Source organism: Emydura macquarii, unplaced genomic scaffold, assembly GCF_026122565.2.
Source record: "Emydura macquarii macquarii isolate MOO-44397 ecotype Brisbane River unplaced genomic scaffold, CSIRO-AGI_Emac_v2 contig_3287, whole genome shotgun sequence".
Classification (NCBI taxonomy): domain Eukaryota; kingdom Metazoa; phylum Chordata; order Testudines; family Chelidae; genus Emydura; species Emydura macquarii.
The window spans coordinates 3,421,085-3,437,337 of record NW_027133424.1 but is presented as its reverse complement, the minus strand read 5'-3'; the positions used below and the strand labels follow the sequence as shown (position 1 = coordinate 3,437,337).

Here is a 16,253-nt window from a genome sequence, read left to right as displayed (position 1 = left end):
CTCTTGCTTTCTCTCTTCCTGCAGCTTTGGGGCTTGATTTGACTGGGGGCCATGGCACCAGGTGTCAGGAAGTCCATCTAGAGGAGGGATGTGGCTAAGCAAGGTACCCACTCTACAGCGCAGCCTACAGCCCTCCAGGAAAGCCCCGAAAGCTTGTGATGCCACTCATGGAAGAGCACTGTCAGGATGGTCAGGGCTGCATCTATTCACTTTATTCCATTCTGGCTCTCTTGAGCCCCCAGTCATCCCTTAAAGTTGCCCTCCCTGGCAGTGAATACCCCGACACTCAGATGCCCCCAGTGCAGCAGGAGAGTGAACTAGGCACCCCATCCTCTCCTGCACCATCACCTCTGCACCTTAATTTCTTTGCTTCACTCCCCTCTCTTTCCCTGTCTTACAATTGCTGTTCCAAAAATTCTCCCTCCTACTTTTGGACAGTATGCTCTGCATCTGTTGCCTGTCTGTGTGAAGCCCCAGAAGTAGCTGCATTTCAGTAGGGATGCATTGTGTGTGTCTCTCTCTGGCTGGAGGAAGGTATATAAGCTGTTAGATGGCCATGTAGCCCATCTGTCAGCATGTGTTATGTGCTGTGCCCAGGGGCCAGAGAATGTGAGTCTCTCCTAGCCTGAGCTGGTGAGGTTAGCCATTTAGCTCAAGTTGTAAAGATGCTTGTTCTGAACCCTGGAGGTCCCCAGTTCAATTTCTGGGGTCTGCAGAGATAGGGACTATCATGAAAGTGTTGGATTGTCTGTTATTTGAATGGTGGGGCCTTAAAAGCTCACAATGAGCTTTCCTGTCTAGATGATGTATGTAACCCCTGGTGGTGATGCATAGAGGATGCTAGTCTGTTACATTCCCCTGGCTAAGGAGTCAGGCCCTGTAGCTAGGGACTATAACAGAATCTGGGTGGACAGACCCAGAAGGGCACAAGGAGCAGTGGATTGGCACCTACCAGTGACATCTGGCATACAGTGTTATGTGAATCAGTGTTATGGTGCCTTGCACCACAGCTGATTGTTGGGTATACAGGTATAGGACAATGGGAAAGCAAAACAGACTCTGCTGGTGTTTGTGGAATCTCCTGCAAACATCTATTCTTTGTCATCCAGCAACCTGTTAAGAAACAGGCCTATTGCACTGCTGAGAATGTGGTGTAATGTAAGGTACTGTTTTGCCAGTGCCCCCTGCCAGGATTCTTGTGCTGCTGCTGCTTCTGCAGTGGAAGAAGCAGCAACATCAGTGATATTAAGAGACACTGCCAATAAGGAAAAAAAGGACCTAATTCTCTGTTACCCTGAACCTTGTGCAGTTGTGCAAGATGCTCCCATTCTGCTTTTGCTAGCCTTTTTCACCTACTTTGCACTGGCATAAATGACTGCAGAGAAGCAGGATGATGGAGAATCAGGCCCAAGAGCTCTCTGCCATATTACTAGCACTGATATGTTTGCTAGACTTCATAGGGGTCCACTTTCTTATCCATTCGTCACGTGTAAAGGCACCTCAGTAATTGTTAATTTCATTTGAAATATGCAGCTTAATTCCATGTATTTTCAAATGATTGAAATGTCAGTGCAGCCATGAAAACTGGCCACACTTGTCTTTTATGAATTTATTTTTTTACATATGTTTTCACTATACTTTACACTTCATGTTCATAGCATCTTTCACCTAAGGATCCCAAAGCACGTCTGTAGATTGTAGCACTCGCAATATCATCTGTTCTGCTGACATTTATGAGAGTTACTCATACCCTGCATTTGGAGAATAGGGCCCAGGGTCCTGGGTCAATATTATTACACCCAGTTTAGGGACCTGAGACACAAAAAAGTTACTTGAATCATTCAAGGCTACACAGTCAGTCGGCGCAAAGCCAGGAAGAAAACTCAGGAATCTCAATTCCCTACTACAGGGAAGCTTGAACTGCAAAATTTTGACCTCAATATGGATTCTGACTCCTACCATCCCCACTGCCTTAGTTCCAGATAATGGGATGGGGGGTGATTGTTTGGGATCAGGTCTAACCACAGTAGAGAATGCATCCTCTCTTATGCATTGTTTTCTCTATCTTACCTGCACAGTGGTGGGGGCAGTGGCTCTGGCATGAATTTTTACCCTTTGTGCGTGGAGAATGCTATAGAGCTAGCACAAGTTAATATTCAATGTCTATTGTTGTTATCTGAGGTTGCTTCTTTATTTCTACATTCCAGTTCCAGGCTGTGGGTTCAAGACTCACCCAGAGCTTGGACTCAGCCTTAGACCTGATGCTGTGCATTGCAGGTATTATTAGGGGTGCTGGACAGTTGGGTGGGGGAGAACCTCATTTGGTTGAGACATCAAGCCACAATCCCTTCTGCCCACCTCTGGAGGCCACAGAGTTGAAAGTTAAAATCTCCACGGTCCCTTCTGCAATCTGCGGAGGGTAATATTGACGGCTGTGTGATATCCTGCTCTGCAACAATGGTAGGTCCGGAGCTGAATGTGAGCTGAACATAGGATGGCAGCAACTTGGCCTACAAAGTTCCAGAGGGGTAGCCGTGTTAGTCTGTATACAGCAAAAACAACGAGAGTCCTGTAGCACTTTAAAGACTAACAAATTTAATTTCTGCAGGCATAAGCTTTCGTGGGCTGTAACCCACTTTGTCAGATGTAAGGAATAGAAATCAGATAGGGGGTATATATAGGGGGTGACCCTTGGATAAAAGTGCTTTAAAGTGCTACAGGACTCTTGTTGTTTTGGCCTACAAAGCCACCCTTACTGAAGTCAGTTGGTGTGGTGCCGGTTTACACTAGGATTGGATTTGGACCTTGCTATCTACCTCACTGCTTTCTAAGGCACTTTACGATATCTTGAAATGATCATGTAAATGTCTGTAAAACCAAACGCTCTTTTATTATCCTACAGTTGCATTAACTGTGCCGTATTCTGGCATCCCCACTACATGTGCAAGCAATTTTATACTAAGGCACATGAGAAGTATACGGTGAAATCAATCTGTTCAGTATTGATGACCGTGGCAAGAAGTGGGAACAATAAATCAGCCTTCCCTCTTGCAAGGAGACCCTTCACAGGATTTCTCGTCTTCCAATCCAACTCTTGCTGAATAAGATTCCAGTAAAAGGCACCGCAGAAGTATTTGTTTCCAGGTGTCATTTTATCAAGCAAACAGCTAAGAAAGCTCCAGGTCCTATATATAGATCCTTCACTTTGCTGCATATTTTGGAGACTTTTATTGCTACAATCGCTTGATCAGTCCCAGACAAGCTGTCCCCAAGGAGCTCAGTTTTGAATCAGAACCTGAGATCAGAAACCACCATTTTAAGGGTCACTCAGCGATTGCTTTTATGGACTCTGAACTCCACATTGAGTGGTAATCTAGCTAGTTTAGAGTTTTCTATGGCATGATGATGATTAATATTAATAATAATAATAATATCATCACCACCAAACTAAACTAAACAACCCAGTGGGCTTTCATTCCTGGAGCTACATTACACCTAGGACTGAACTAAGTTCACACTGGTACAAACTGGTACACCCTTTAGACAATAACTGCTGGCAATTACCCCGTGCATACTGTAGACAGACCATTTGGCAGGCACAAAGTATAGAACACTAAAGCAGAAGCCAACAGGTAACATTATATATCTTGCCCTAGCAGAAAGCTTTCAGAAGTAGATTTGTAATATTTTGTATTTGCCTGATGACTGGAAGTGTCTCCCTCTCTCATCTAATCTTAGTTTGTTGGTGCCCAGATCCTGTTCTATTTTTCTTTTTCTTTCTTTCTTTTATTCTCTGACTTCTTCATTTCTTTCTCTGTTCCCAGATTTTGATCTGGCCTCTTAATTTTCTGTCTCAATATTCCGCTGTCCTTGTTTGCCCTCTGCCTGTGTGTGCCCTCCCTTGCTCCTGTTTATCTGTAAGGTCTAATTCTCCCCCCTACACCTTTACCTGCAGGAGGAGACACTTCAGAGAAGACGTGCTGCCGTTCTGCTTTCATCCCTCGACCGTGATATTCCTTCCCCCCGCTTCACCCTCTCCTACCTTTTTAAAAAAATGCAGCCAGCTCCTGCTGTATGTCCTTAAATCCGTTCCCTCCAACTTTGCTGGTTTGATGGCCGGTACCCTGGAAGGGGCCTCCCAGCTTTCGTTGGCAACCCAGCAAAAGTCTGATCTCCGCAGATAGTACTTTGGAGTGAAGGGGGTGAGGGGATCCCTTCTCGTTGAGATTTCAAAACAGCTCGTACCAACCTTGAGAATCGCGCACTTGCTTTTCATAAACAAGCGACTCCTGATGTTTGGTGTTTTATTTTATTTATTTATTTTATAAACTTTAAATGCGTTTCCTTTGGCACTTTCCGTGTCTTTTCCTCGGGCACTGCGGGTGGGTTCCATGCGCTTCTCGCTCGTCTCTCTCTCTTTGGATGCGATTTTTCCCCCTACGTGGGAATGGCGTGCTGTGGGATTAAATAATTGATTAGTATGGATTTATTTTGCTGTGGCGCTGGCGTCCCAGTCCTCCCCCTTCCCCCATGACTCGAATCCAGCCCACTTTTCCGCACATGTCAAACAGTGAGGATCAGTGGTGGTTTTTTTTTTTTTTTTTTTTTAAAGCCTCGGGAGATGCCTGGTGCTGGTTCGGGGGAGAGGGAACTAGAGCAGATGGGACACCCTGCTCTCTCGGCTTTGTGAATTTCACACATGGGAACTGCAAGAGCACTCTTTCCTTGATGAGGGATTTTCTCTTCCCTCTTCCTCCCCTTCCCCGAGGTGAGGGGTGGGGTGGAAAGGAGGAGCAGAGGGAAAGAGAGGTGGGCAGGCAGATGAGGTCACAGCAAAGTTACAACAGGAGGAAAACACCGATACGATTCAACTTTAAAAACAAAACAAACAAACAAACAAAAAAAACCCAAACGTTGGACTGCCAAAACCGGGAGAGTGGTGAGCTAAGGAATGAGAGAGAGACACACACACCAAGAGAGGCTGGAAATCTGTGCAGCTGCTTGAAACCGTGTGAATGGATGACTGGCTGTAATAATCCAGACTGTGGTCACTAATAAAAGGCAAGGACAGTGTAGGTGAAGCAAGCTCACTTCCAGTTTCAAACGCGGGTAGGGGGCGAGTCGGACTGTTATTCTTTCGCGTGCAATGAAACCTTCCTTCTGGGAAGGAGGTGGAGCCGTTTATTCTTCCTTGCACCTGGTGCTCTTGCTTGTTGTCTCTACCCTTCTCCCACCCATCCGCTTTCTCCAGAGCCCCGTTCTCGTGTGTTGTATATACCACTTCCTCTTCTCACCGTGCTCCCTTTCCCAACAGCGGCAGTTTCCACCCCTAAGTGTCAGTAAAAGGGGAGGGGGGAGGGGGAGAGTGTGCAGTCCAGAGGGACCAGAGAGCACAGGCAGTGGAACAAGAGATGTGAGCAATCGAAGACCAACAGGCAAGAGGACCCAGAAGACTATCCTCAGCACAGCTCGCCTGCGGAGGGCAGAAGGGTGTCTCCTGAGCTCTGGGAAGCACATTTTAAGCCTCTTCTGGAGACACCCATTCAATGGAGCAAGGTGTTTTATTTCGGGGTGGGCCGACTGTGGGCGGGAGGGCTCGTTTCCAGGAGGTTTACATTGCCCAGCAAAGTGAAGTGATGTAGGTTTGCGACCTGTAGCCAAAGCCGGGATAGAGAGTGAGAAATCGCCGAGGTCTGGTATAGCAACATAGCAAGACGGGGATAAATACTCTGTACCTGGTTCCCTCTGTCCTGGGCGAGACCTCCTTCTCTTGTTCGTGGTCTGAGCCTTGTTCATTTCATTTGCTGTCCCCTGCAATCTGTAACTGACGCCTTAGCAGCTTCTCAGGGAACTTCCAGTAAGAGAGAGATTCATGCAACCTCGGAACGACGCTTCCCACAGAATAACGAGGCGGGCTGAGCTCTTAGGGATATATTATTCATCATAATTAATAATTATGATTATTTCCCTCTCCCCCATTACCCATTATAAACGGCTCCTGTGCCCAGCCCCGGCAGAATACAAACCACTTTGGTTCTCAAGAGCAAGCCTGAAAGAAAACCAGTAGCAAAAATGCCTTGCTTAAATGGAACTGACATGCAAGATGGTCTGAATGTGCTGCAAGTGTGTCCAAACAAAGCTCGAGTTAATTTACTGTCGCTTAGCAAGAGCTTGGCCAGCTGACTCTAGACTGGGGGCGGGCAGGATTGAGAGGAGAGATTACTGATGGATTGTTATTGATTGTCTCGGCTGGGTCTGCTGAAAAAAGAGTGAAACCAAGAGGTGCAGCATCTCCCAGTGCCCACGTGAGGAGGTGATGGTTTCCAGAAGGAGGAGGTGGAGTGATGCGCAGAATTTATTAGATCGGACATCCTCCTCCTCCTCCTCATCATCATCATTTTAAAATAAAGCAAACACACAGGGAGGGGAAAGAGAGCCAGGCTTTCTAGATAAGTGCATCACATGCACTATCCTCCTCTCTTTTCCTTCTAGGAATCTACAAGACTCCAAGAAGGGCGAAGATCTCACAGGGATCTCAGAGCCGCAAAGTGACTGGACATCATCTGAAAGGAGTTTGAGGCATCTACAAGACAGACAGCTGAGGAACGGAGCAGAGCCCAACCAAGCCGCCCTCTCACAAAAACAACCCAATAAGCTGCAAATAGAGGACAAGCCCCGATGGTGGAAGTTAAGTACTAGCTTGCCCTGCGTGCTCCAACTCCTCGGTGCGGTTTTTGGAGATTTTGTTTGTGTGCGCATCTCAGTCATCCTGAGGGTGATTCTAAAACAAAAGCCCCAGGGGAGCAGCAAGGCAGCCGGACTAGCGCTTGGCCAAGCGAAATGAAAAGAGGCAGGCTCTGCCCCGAAAAATGCTGAAGGAAAGTTTGTGAACGGACCCTGGCTCGCCTGAGAAGAGATGCGCACACCAGAGAGCCACGCGGGAACATGACCACGCGCTCGTTTGCTAGCGGCAGCTGTCGAACAAACCATATCTGAGCTCGGGGTGAGCTGAGCAGGCAATGCAAGGGAGCCAGAGAAAAGGCGAGAGCTAGAGAAAGCCAGAAAGCTCGCGCACACCGCAGGGAATCCCGGAGATCAGTGGGCAAGGCAGAGACTTTTCGCTGGGATTCCAGCGGGAAAGGCGATTCCCTGACCCTGCTGGCTGAAGCGGGCTGCACTGGTTCAAAAGCTCTCGCCTGTCTCTCCCTGCAGAGGCCCCCTCCCCAGTTGGTACAAGGGCCAGGGTGCGAAGGAGCATGCTGTGCCTAACGGTGCTGCTGGCCACCCCCGTGCTGCTCGCCAGCTGGGTGCTCAGCACTGCTGATGACTCTGACCTATCCTGGGGGCACCCCCGGGCCTTGGCACTGAGGCGGGACCAGGGCTCGCTGGAGGGGGAACGATGCTGGCTAGGAACCAAGCTCCGTACGGCCCGGGCCATCCCTTCGCACTCCCCACTCGCGCTCTATCCGGGCAGAGGCGCGCCAAGCCTGGGCGCACAGCCCCGAGGAGAGGGGGAGCGCAGCGCAGACGCCCTGGAGGCTCCCAACGGCGTCGGGGCCAAGGGCAAAGCTGCTGCCGCGCAGCGCCCAGAGGAAGGCCAGGCGCAGGAGCAGCTTCGCTACCGCCACGCCCGGAGCGCAGAGCTCAGCAGCATGGAGAACACGTGGGAACGGGAGGAGCCGGACGCCTCGCACCAGCGCGCAAGCCCCAGGGCCAGGCCCCGCCAGCTGCCTCGGAAGCGCAGCGGCTCGGGCTGGGGAGGGCCGAGCTCCCCCCCTCCCGGGGGGCTCTCCGCCCTCTACTTCTCCGGCAGCCGGGAGCAGCTGCTGGTGCGTCCTGAGGTCTTGCCCGAGATCCCCAGAGGCCAGTTCACCATCGAGGTCTGGGTGAAGCCCGAAGGCGGACAAAGCAACCCGGCCATCGTAGCAGGTAACTAACGCCGTGCGGGGGTGTAGAGCAGGCCGCCCAGCGGCGGGGGTGTGCCAGCGTGTGGCCAATGGGGGTCAAACCCGGCAGAGCCCACGGGGCAGAGCTGCCTTCTCAGCCCAAGCTCCCGTACACAAATGGGTGCCGGTTCACAGGGGAGAGATTTTTTCCGGCCGGGGTGCTGCCTGGGAGGCGTAGCGCCAGGTCAGGGCGGAGATGTGTAATGCCAGGATGGGTTAGAACCAGGCTCCGTAGGATCTGCAACCCCAGCGTCTTAGGGAGAAGGATGATGAGACTCAGTTTAGGGCCAGGTGTAGGGTTGGGTAGAGAGTAGAATGGTTAATGAATCCATCTCTTCAAACTAGGCATCACGGGGCTGCCCCTGGGGAACCTTTCATTCTCCAGCCATAGTCAGGTGCTGGGCAGTTTAAGATGTAGCAGGTGAAGAGGCATCCACATGTGCGAGCCAAGCCATGCTGGTAATAAAATACAATCCATACCAGACTTTCCTGCTGCCCCCTGAAAGCTCATATCGCCTGATACTAAAGGTGCAGAGTTTAGACTTGGTTCAGATTGGCATCCCACTGCCCTGCCACTTGTGCAAAGCGGGTCTAGATCATCTAGATTATTCTGGTTGGGTAGCACTTTATGCCCATTTTGCACTGGTGTAAATGACTAGAGAGGGTGGGGATGGGGCCCAGGCTTTGTCAGGCTCAGAGATTTAGCTCCAGAAGGTAACTCTGTGTGGTCTGGGAGCTTTCCTGTTGGAGACCCTCGGGGAAATACATATCTGAGAATTGCTTAACTTGCCGCTGGCATCAGCACTGAATAGAAAACAGCATCTGGGACTGATCAGTGGAGGTATGTCCTTATGAGATAAACACCTGGCAGATACTAGCTGGATGCTGCACTACCTTGAAACAGGAAACAAGGTTATTCATCTTTCCCATCAAGAAGTCATCGGGAACATGTGGACCTGACATGCCCCTCAGGTATGTGAGGTCCGTCCCTAATCTTAAATGATAGGTCAACCCCCAAAGCTTTGGAGTTCAGATTCAGTTCCGATAAGTGTTGAAAAGTTTGGATGCATCTCTAAACCTTGCAGGAACTGTGCAAACCTCATGGTTCTGCAGCTCTGGTTGAGAAATTTCAAGGTCTCCCTGGATACTTGGTGACTTCTTCCTTCCTTCCTCCTGGTGTTTTGGAAATTCTAGATTTGGATGGGGGCTCAGAAGAGGAGGGACAGGGGTTGGGAAAGTTAATCAAACTTTTTGTGTTTTGAAATTCTCGGCAGTTTTGTGCGAAGGTTGGGATCAATTCCTGTTGTATCCAAACTGGTCCACTCGTCCCTATTAAGTTCCAACCAAGCTGAGCTCTCTCACATACTCATCTGATCTTATAACTATCATCATTATTGAAAAATCACTGCCATTTAGGAACCTCTGAAGAATAATTTGTATAGGCAGGAAATGAACCTCACCTAATTTCCATCTCTTTATGCTGCTGTGTTTTGTCTGAGCTGTGGCAGGTGATAGCTTGACTGTGACACTGTGGAGTAATCTAACCCAGTCATTGTGCCTTCACTAAGAGATCCCCTGAGTGAAATACCGTAGGCTTTCGTTAGAGATGTGTCTGAAACAACTCCCCATAGCCCCGAACACCACTCAGCTTTGGGGAAGTCCAGACTGAAATCTGGCCCTGATCCAAACTATCTAGTTTATATGTTTCCTTTCATCAGCTGGTTCTGGGCTAAGCAAAACAAGGACAACCGAAAGGCTTCTTTGGGGGCATATCTTGCACTCAGAGGGCTTCTTTAAAACTCTCACTGCATCCCTCTGCTGTTCTGCAGGCTGGGGGCGGGATTTCCCCATTCCTCCCACTTGAGTTAGCCACTTCTGCCCTTCCCACATTCCTAGCCTCTTTTGGCCAGCTTTAGTTCCCTTCAACAGAACATAACAGCAAAGTTCCTCCTGGTATTTGTCCAGTGAACCCCATGGGAGATCTGGCTGCAGGGAATACATGCCTGCTGGCCACAGGGTGGCACTATTGCTGCAGACAGAGGTAGCCAGACAGTCTGTCTGTGACAGCAGGGAAATCCTAAGGACAGTGTGAGCTTCCCAGGGGCACCTGTGTAGGGCTGTACCTTCCCTTGGGGCCTTGCCTTGCTGGTTGGCTAGAGAGAAGTGTTTGGGGGCAGAGGGAGGGAGGAAGGAAAGGAGAAGGACTTTGCAGCACTGGGAGCATTTCTGATAAACTTTTAAGGAGTCCTTTTTCCACCGGCCATTAAGATTAGTGAATTTAGTGCTGGTGAAATGTGCCGGCCCAGCTGCCCTGGAGATGTGAAGGCCTCTATTTTTCAACAGAGCAGATACAGCACAAACAACAGCCACTAGGCAAGTTTCCTTCATGTTGCCCCTGCATCCTGCCTCTATCCTCCTCTGGAGAGAATCCTTCTAGCAAGTTAGGGGAATTCAGTTGCCATGGCCTAGTGTATTCTGAGCCTCTCTGATAAGGCTGCCAACAAGGCATTGGATGTGTTGATAGCATATAATACAGACACTTGTCCAGTGAGAACTAGGCCAGCAAATCCTTTCTTATAGGCCACGAAACAGCTATGAGATGCTGATGGGCTTGGCCAGAGCCCAAAGCTGATGCGACTTAGGAGATCAGAGCTTGGAATGAAAACGTGAGAGCTGGCTCTGCTTGGCAGGGTGGTGAGAAGAGGCTTACAGACCTGCGTGTCCCAGGCCAGGGTGGGGCTGTCGGTTGGGTGTGGTATGAGATAGGCCGGTCAAGATTTATGTCTGGCATAGCCTGTATAAGCCAGCCAGGACTGGTCTCTGGTGTGGTATGCACCAAAGGCGGGAACTGCCTTGAAAGTGTTTACAGTTGAGGAGATTCATTTATGGGTGTGTAGAAGACTTTTTTGCTTCTTCTCTTCCTGTTCGATATTGCTAGCATTCATCCACTCCCTGCAACCTACTGTGCATGTTTATAGGTTGTCTCCCTCTTCTGCCCTAGCTCTCTTCCTTAGCCGAACCTTTGCTGCAGAGGATACCCTCCACCAACGCAAGCTCCACGTCACCTCAGCTGGCATGTCTTTTTTTCCCCACTAGTTTGGCAAGTGCTTGCCATAGTAGCAGGAGCTCCTTGTGTCTTTGAAGTGATGGCTGCAGCTTTGCTGTGGTAGCAGCCTCAGGCTCTGTGGGGAGAAAAGAGAAAAGCATTGCAAAAGGAAACAGAACCTTGGGGTTAATTATGCTGCCCCTCTAAGGGGCTCCATGCTTTCCCCAGGCTGTGTGGATCTGTGCGCATTGAAGCCAGCGGTTGCAGATACATCAGCGGGGCAGCTGCGTGGAACCGGCTATGTGGCTGGCCGGTGCGGGGTTTGGGCTGCCAGATTTTCAATGGGCTAGGCCTGTTGTTACACAGAGAGGAGTGAGCTGTCCATGATCACTGCCCCCCCCCCCGCTTTAGTAATTAGCTCCAGGGTTCCAGTGCTTGAGCCAGCCAAATGCTACTCTCCCTTTCCACCCGGACTCTGTGTCTGACTGGCTCCCTTTATTCACAGCTGGGATCCCTGGCTAAGTGGGGGGGAGGAGCAATTTCCAGGGCACAAGTGGCACTGCCAGCTGCAAGTGGTTTAGTGCCTGTTGAGCTTACACCAGTTCTTGGTCTCTGCAGTGTTTCTTCCCCACCCGCATCAGTGCAGGAGGCCGAGGAAGGAACTGTCATAGGATCCTGGGGTGTCTCCGGTGTTGTCAGGGGTTTTCCCTACCTAAAGATGTTACAAGTGGCACTGGGGTAGTGGATGAAGGTCAGAGGACAGAATACGTCCAATTGTCTCTGTTACCTGCTAACCGAGGTCACCTGGTGTCATGCTGGGGAGATGGGGGGGTGGGGGGAGCATTTGTCATATTGATTAACATCAATATGTCAAAATCATAATAATTCATGGGAGGTATGCCATGTCAGGTGCTGTTAGAATGGTTATAAGGTGTTAAGTAAGATGCTGACGTTTATATGAATGTGTTATGTGTGTAGTGGAAGTTTAGGGACATATTTGATTTGGGAGCCTGGAGCTGAAATGCAGTAAAGGGGGCTGTGTGCATTTGTGTACTGGCTTTACTGGCTTCTGTGGGGATTCAGAAGTGCAGTTTGTGGCTGATTGGGAAGTCTGGCTTCAGTGCCACCCACTAGTGCTGGGAGAATCTGCTCTCCTTTTACAGCCTGCCCTGACCTTGGCATTTTCAGGTGGCTGCTGTGGGCATGGACAGGTCACACCTGGGTTTAGTCATCTGGGGCCTGGATGGCCTTTCCCTGTAGCTCCGTCCTGCTGGCATCTCCAGCTGGCTCAGTTGCACCAGGGATTATTCCTTTGTCAGTGACTCATGGGCTTTGGCTTCCCTGTGATTCTCGCAGGCATCGCACAAGCGTGGCCCACCGGAGCTGTCTTATTGCTTCATTGCCAGCAGTCTGTGTTAGGGAGTAGCAGCCTGTGCCCCTTCATGGCCTTCTCTGTCCCAGGGGATTGGTTTCCCTTGACCTCTGCATTTTGTCAACTCCTCCCCTTTTCCTGAAGGAGGCGTCATGGTGAAGGGGATAGGGCACCACTTTGTGGCTTAAGGAAAGTCATTTACCCTTTCCATGCCTCAATTTCCCCATCTGTAGAACAGGGATAATAAGGCCCAGCCCCCTTGTAAAGCATGCTGAGATCCAAGGATGAAATGATTATTATTTGTATTATTACTTGATTTTCCCTTTCTTTCTTTCTCTCTCTCTCACTCAGGCTCTCCATTTCTTTGGCTTCTATCCACGTTCTCCTTCACACCTTCCCTTCCCCTCATTCTGCTTTCATGACACAATTCAAGCCCCTTCTGTGGCCCCAATTCAAACTTCTCCTCTACCTCTTTTCATCTTCTAATCCCTCCTCTGCCCACTCCTTTCCACCTTTGTGCTCCCTGCTAAAGCTACCCTGTTCCCCTACATTGTTGTTCCATGTTGACACCCCCTGCTCGTGGCTGGGAGGGAGAGCACCTGCTGGACCCCTGAGAGGGTATGGCCCAAATCAGTGCTCGCTGCCAGCAAAGATGTGTGGAAGGGCCAGCCCTCTCTCTCTCTTGCTGTTCTGATTTGGTTTCTTTCACCAGGTGTCACTCAGGATGCTGGTGCCTGCCTATTGACTCTTCACCTTCTCCACAAACACTTTTCCCCACCTCCCTCCTTCGGCTCATATGTTTGCTACATTCTAACTTTTGCAGCTAGAAAAGATTCCACCATTGCATCTGAGTTCTGGTGCCTCATCCTTCCCTGATCCTCCTGAAACCCAGCACCTCTGCCAGCTTCTCCTGCTTTACCCAGTCCTCTTGGCTCCCTAACTACAACCCATCTACAGCCATCTTTTCATTAGCCGGTGCTCCTCTCTACCCATCACTGCTGCCTTGCCTCACTGTGTCTGGCATTCAGGCTTTCCTCCTACCGAGAATACCTTTCTCTAGGCAGTTGAAGATACCCTGTTCCTCATATCGGAGCATGGATCCCACTTTCTTCCCCTTGCTGCTCCTGAGATCGATTAGTCTCTCCCTCTTTTGCAGAGTTCCCAGCACTCTGCCCTCTTGGCTAGACTCTTACTTCTCCATGGACTCTATTTTCATAGCCCGGGGCATTACCAGTTCACCTTGTTCCTTCCATTGTGGGATGGCCCAATACACTCACCTTTTCCTAGTTCCGGTCTCCTCTGGGGCACGTGTCTAGCATTTGCCTTGGTCATCAGTTATGTGGATAACAGCTTCTGTTCTCTCTTCCCCTTCTCTCCCCTCTCTTATTGTATCAGTTCTTGAAAACATCACAACATGCTCATGCTGTGGATTGCTTTCTTTGCTGTAACTCTCCATGACATCGCCTCCAAAACTTGGGTCAGAATTCCTCTTTAACTTGGCCTGGCCTTTGCTGAAATCCTGGAAGGTCAGGTTGAAGGGCAGAGCGGCTGGACTGGATTATCAAGGGGTATTATAGGTCAGGTTTGAAGTGCAATGGCGTCGTGCCTGTTCTTAGCGTAGCAGCGAATGACCTGTACACGCAAGAAACAGCCGTGCTGATATCATAGATGAGATGCATTAGAAGCCTTTGGCATAGCTGACCACAAGGCTGGCTTGTTTATGAGATCTGGCAGGAATGAGTGGAATCATGTTAACCTGGTTCTGCTTGTTGTCCCTGGACATATTTCAAAGGGTCAGGATGAGTGGCTACTCCTTCTCCTCCACATCTCTTTGCACAGGCATCCCTGAAATAGTGAAGACCATGGAGTGCCCAGCTACAACTTCCCCCAGGAACAAATAAGCAAGAGGAAACCAGTGATGGCAGTGGAGGGATAGAAAGTCTGAACTTTCCAAATGACTGTTGCTCCTTCCTTTGTGTACACAATGCCTAGGGACCAGGGTGATGGTCAGATCGTATATGCAATAGGCAGAAAGACAGGGCTGGAATGGCAGAGAAAGCAATTGAAACGTATTGGTCTGTGTGTAGAGAAGCTTGTCCAATTTTGGTTGTAAGTCTCAGGCCGGGTCTACGAACCAATTTAGTTGAGCCAATGCACCCTAGCATGTGGACCCTCAGTTTAAATCTGGATTCTATTGATTTGGCCTGCAGCTGTAAATTACAGGTAATTAAATGTAAATTACAGGTGAAACAGAAGCTGATATAAGCCAGATTTAAGGCAATATGAGCATGCCAACACAGAGGCTTACACCAGTTTAACTAAGGGCTTGTTTACACATAAACCACTATGGTGGCACCGCTGTAACACTTCAGTGAAGATGCTATCTCCCGTTGGTGTAGGCAATCCATTTCCCTGAGAGGCCATAGCTAGGTTGACAGGAGAAGCTGTCAACCTAGCACTGTCTATACCGGGGGTTAGGTCGGTTTAACTGTGTTGCTCAGGTTAGTTATACTGACCTAGTGTAGAACAGGTCTTGATCTGTTCCTAAACTGATTTCAGTTAATCCAGGGCAACGTCTGTGTGTAGACAAGACTTTAGCAAACAGGGAGCCACTCTTTAGTACAGGAACAGAAGAAGGCACGTTGAGGCAGGAGAATGAGAAGAAGAGGCTGTGAAAGTGCCTGAGGGGTGGTAAGAGGGCAACCTCAGGAGTAGTATTTGAGCATAGGACATCTTTGGATTTCTAAGCAAGAGCAAGGGATGCACATGTGAGAGGCATGTATATAATGTACTGCAGTTACACCGAGCAGTGTCTGGCGCTCTCCGCTTGGGGAACCATAACATCTGGAAATGATGTGTCTGGGAGGGGAAAGGGCTCTGAGAGGCAGGGGGGAGGTAGTGTTATTGAATAATTTATCTTGGGGTCTCACTTCAAGGCAGGATACCCAGACAGGAGTCGGAGGACTCAGTTGCTGTCCCGTTTGCTGGATTTTCAAGACAGTAGGAATTCCATTGGGCTGCTATGAGTTGTAGGGCTTTGGTTAGGGCCAAGATTTTAAAAAGGGAGTCCTGATTCTGGGTTCATCCAATTTCATGTGCCCAATTAGAGACACTTGAAAAGGGGCCTGGGCGCTGAGCATCTGCCCTCTTCAAAGGTGTCTCAAGCTGGCCATCCAAATGCTGATGCCCTTTGAGGCACTAGCCTCTTTGGAAAATCTAGGCCAAACTTGTCTACATGAGCATGTAGCACTGGCTTAATTTTAAGGTGTGATTTTTTTAAATCGATTTAATTAAAGTGGTGCAGAAGTGTTCAATGTAAACCAGGCTAATTCCAGTTTAGCTGAAGTCAAGTAATGCTCTCAAACTCCAGTGATGGCATAAAACCCTAAATTTGACAGACGAGGAATCAGATTAAGCCAAACTGACATTAGCCTGCTTTATGCTGAACTGAACGTGTCCACACAGGGCTTGGCACCGCTTTAGCTAAATCTCTTGAAACACTGATTGAAGGGACTGTCTGTAGGAGAAAGTTGCACCAGTTTAACTGAAGCTGGGTCTGAAAGACAAAGGGTAACATTTTCAAAGTGTCTAAGGGCAGATATTTAGGCTCCTAACTGGATTTTCACAAGTATCTAATCTATTGCTTTCAGTGGGTGTTAGAAGCCTAGAAGCTTTTGAAAATTCCACTAAGTGACTTCATACCTCTAAAGACCTGGGCTTGAGTGACTTAGGAGCCCAAGTCCCATTTCTAGAAGCGACATACATACTTAGGAGCCTAATTCTCAGTGACAGCCAATAGGATTTAGGCTCCCCAGTCACTTAGGCACTTTTGAAAATTTTCTCCTAAATCCATGTAAGGGCAGGTGCAAAGAGGCCCAACTCACTGCCA

The 16,253-nt window shown here is 49.2% G+C and overlaps 1 protein-coding gene and 1 long non-coding RNA gene across 2 annotated transcripts in view; one reads left to right on the top strand and one right to left on the bottom strand.

Annotated features, from left to right (window-relative positions):
- Window positions 1-4,214: 4,214 nt before the first annotated feature.
- Window positions 4,215-6,041, bottom strand: LOC137142987 (uncharacterized). Its single transcript, XR_010917069.1, has 3 exons — window positions 6,027-6,041; window positions 5,736-5,922; window positions 4,215-4,455 (listed from the first exon to the last, which is right to left on the bottom strand). It is a non-coding gene; the product is annotated as an uncharacterized lncRNA (long non-coding RNA).
- Window positions 6,042-6,802: 761 nt separating this feature from the next.
- PAPPA2 (pappalysin 2) overlaps window positions 6,803-16,253 on the top strand; it is a 165,108-nt gene continuing 155,657 nt past the window's right edge. Inside the window, exon 1 of the mRNA XM_067532408.1 lies at window positions 6,803-7,929. Within this exon, the coding sequence (XP_067388509.1) occupies window positions 7,257-7,929 (673 nt within the window). The 5' untranslated portion in view covers window positions 6,803-7,256. The remainder of the gene's footprint in view (window positions 7,930-16,253) is intronic.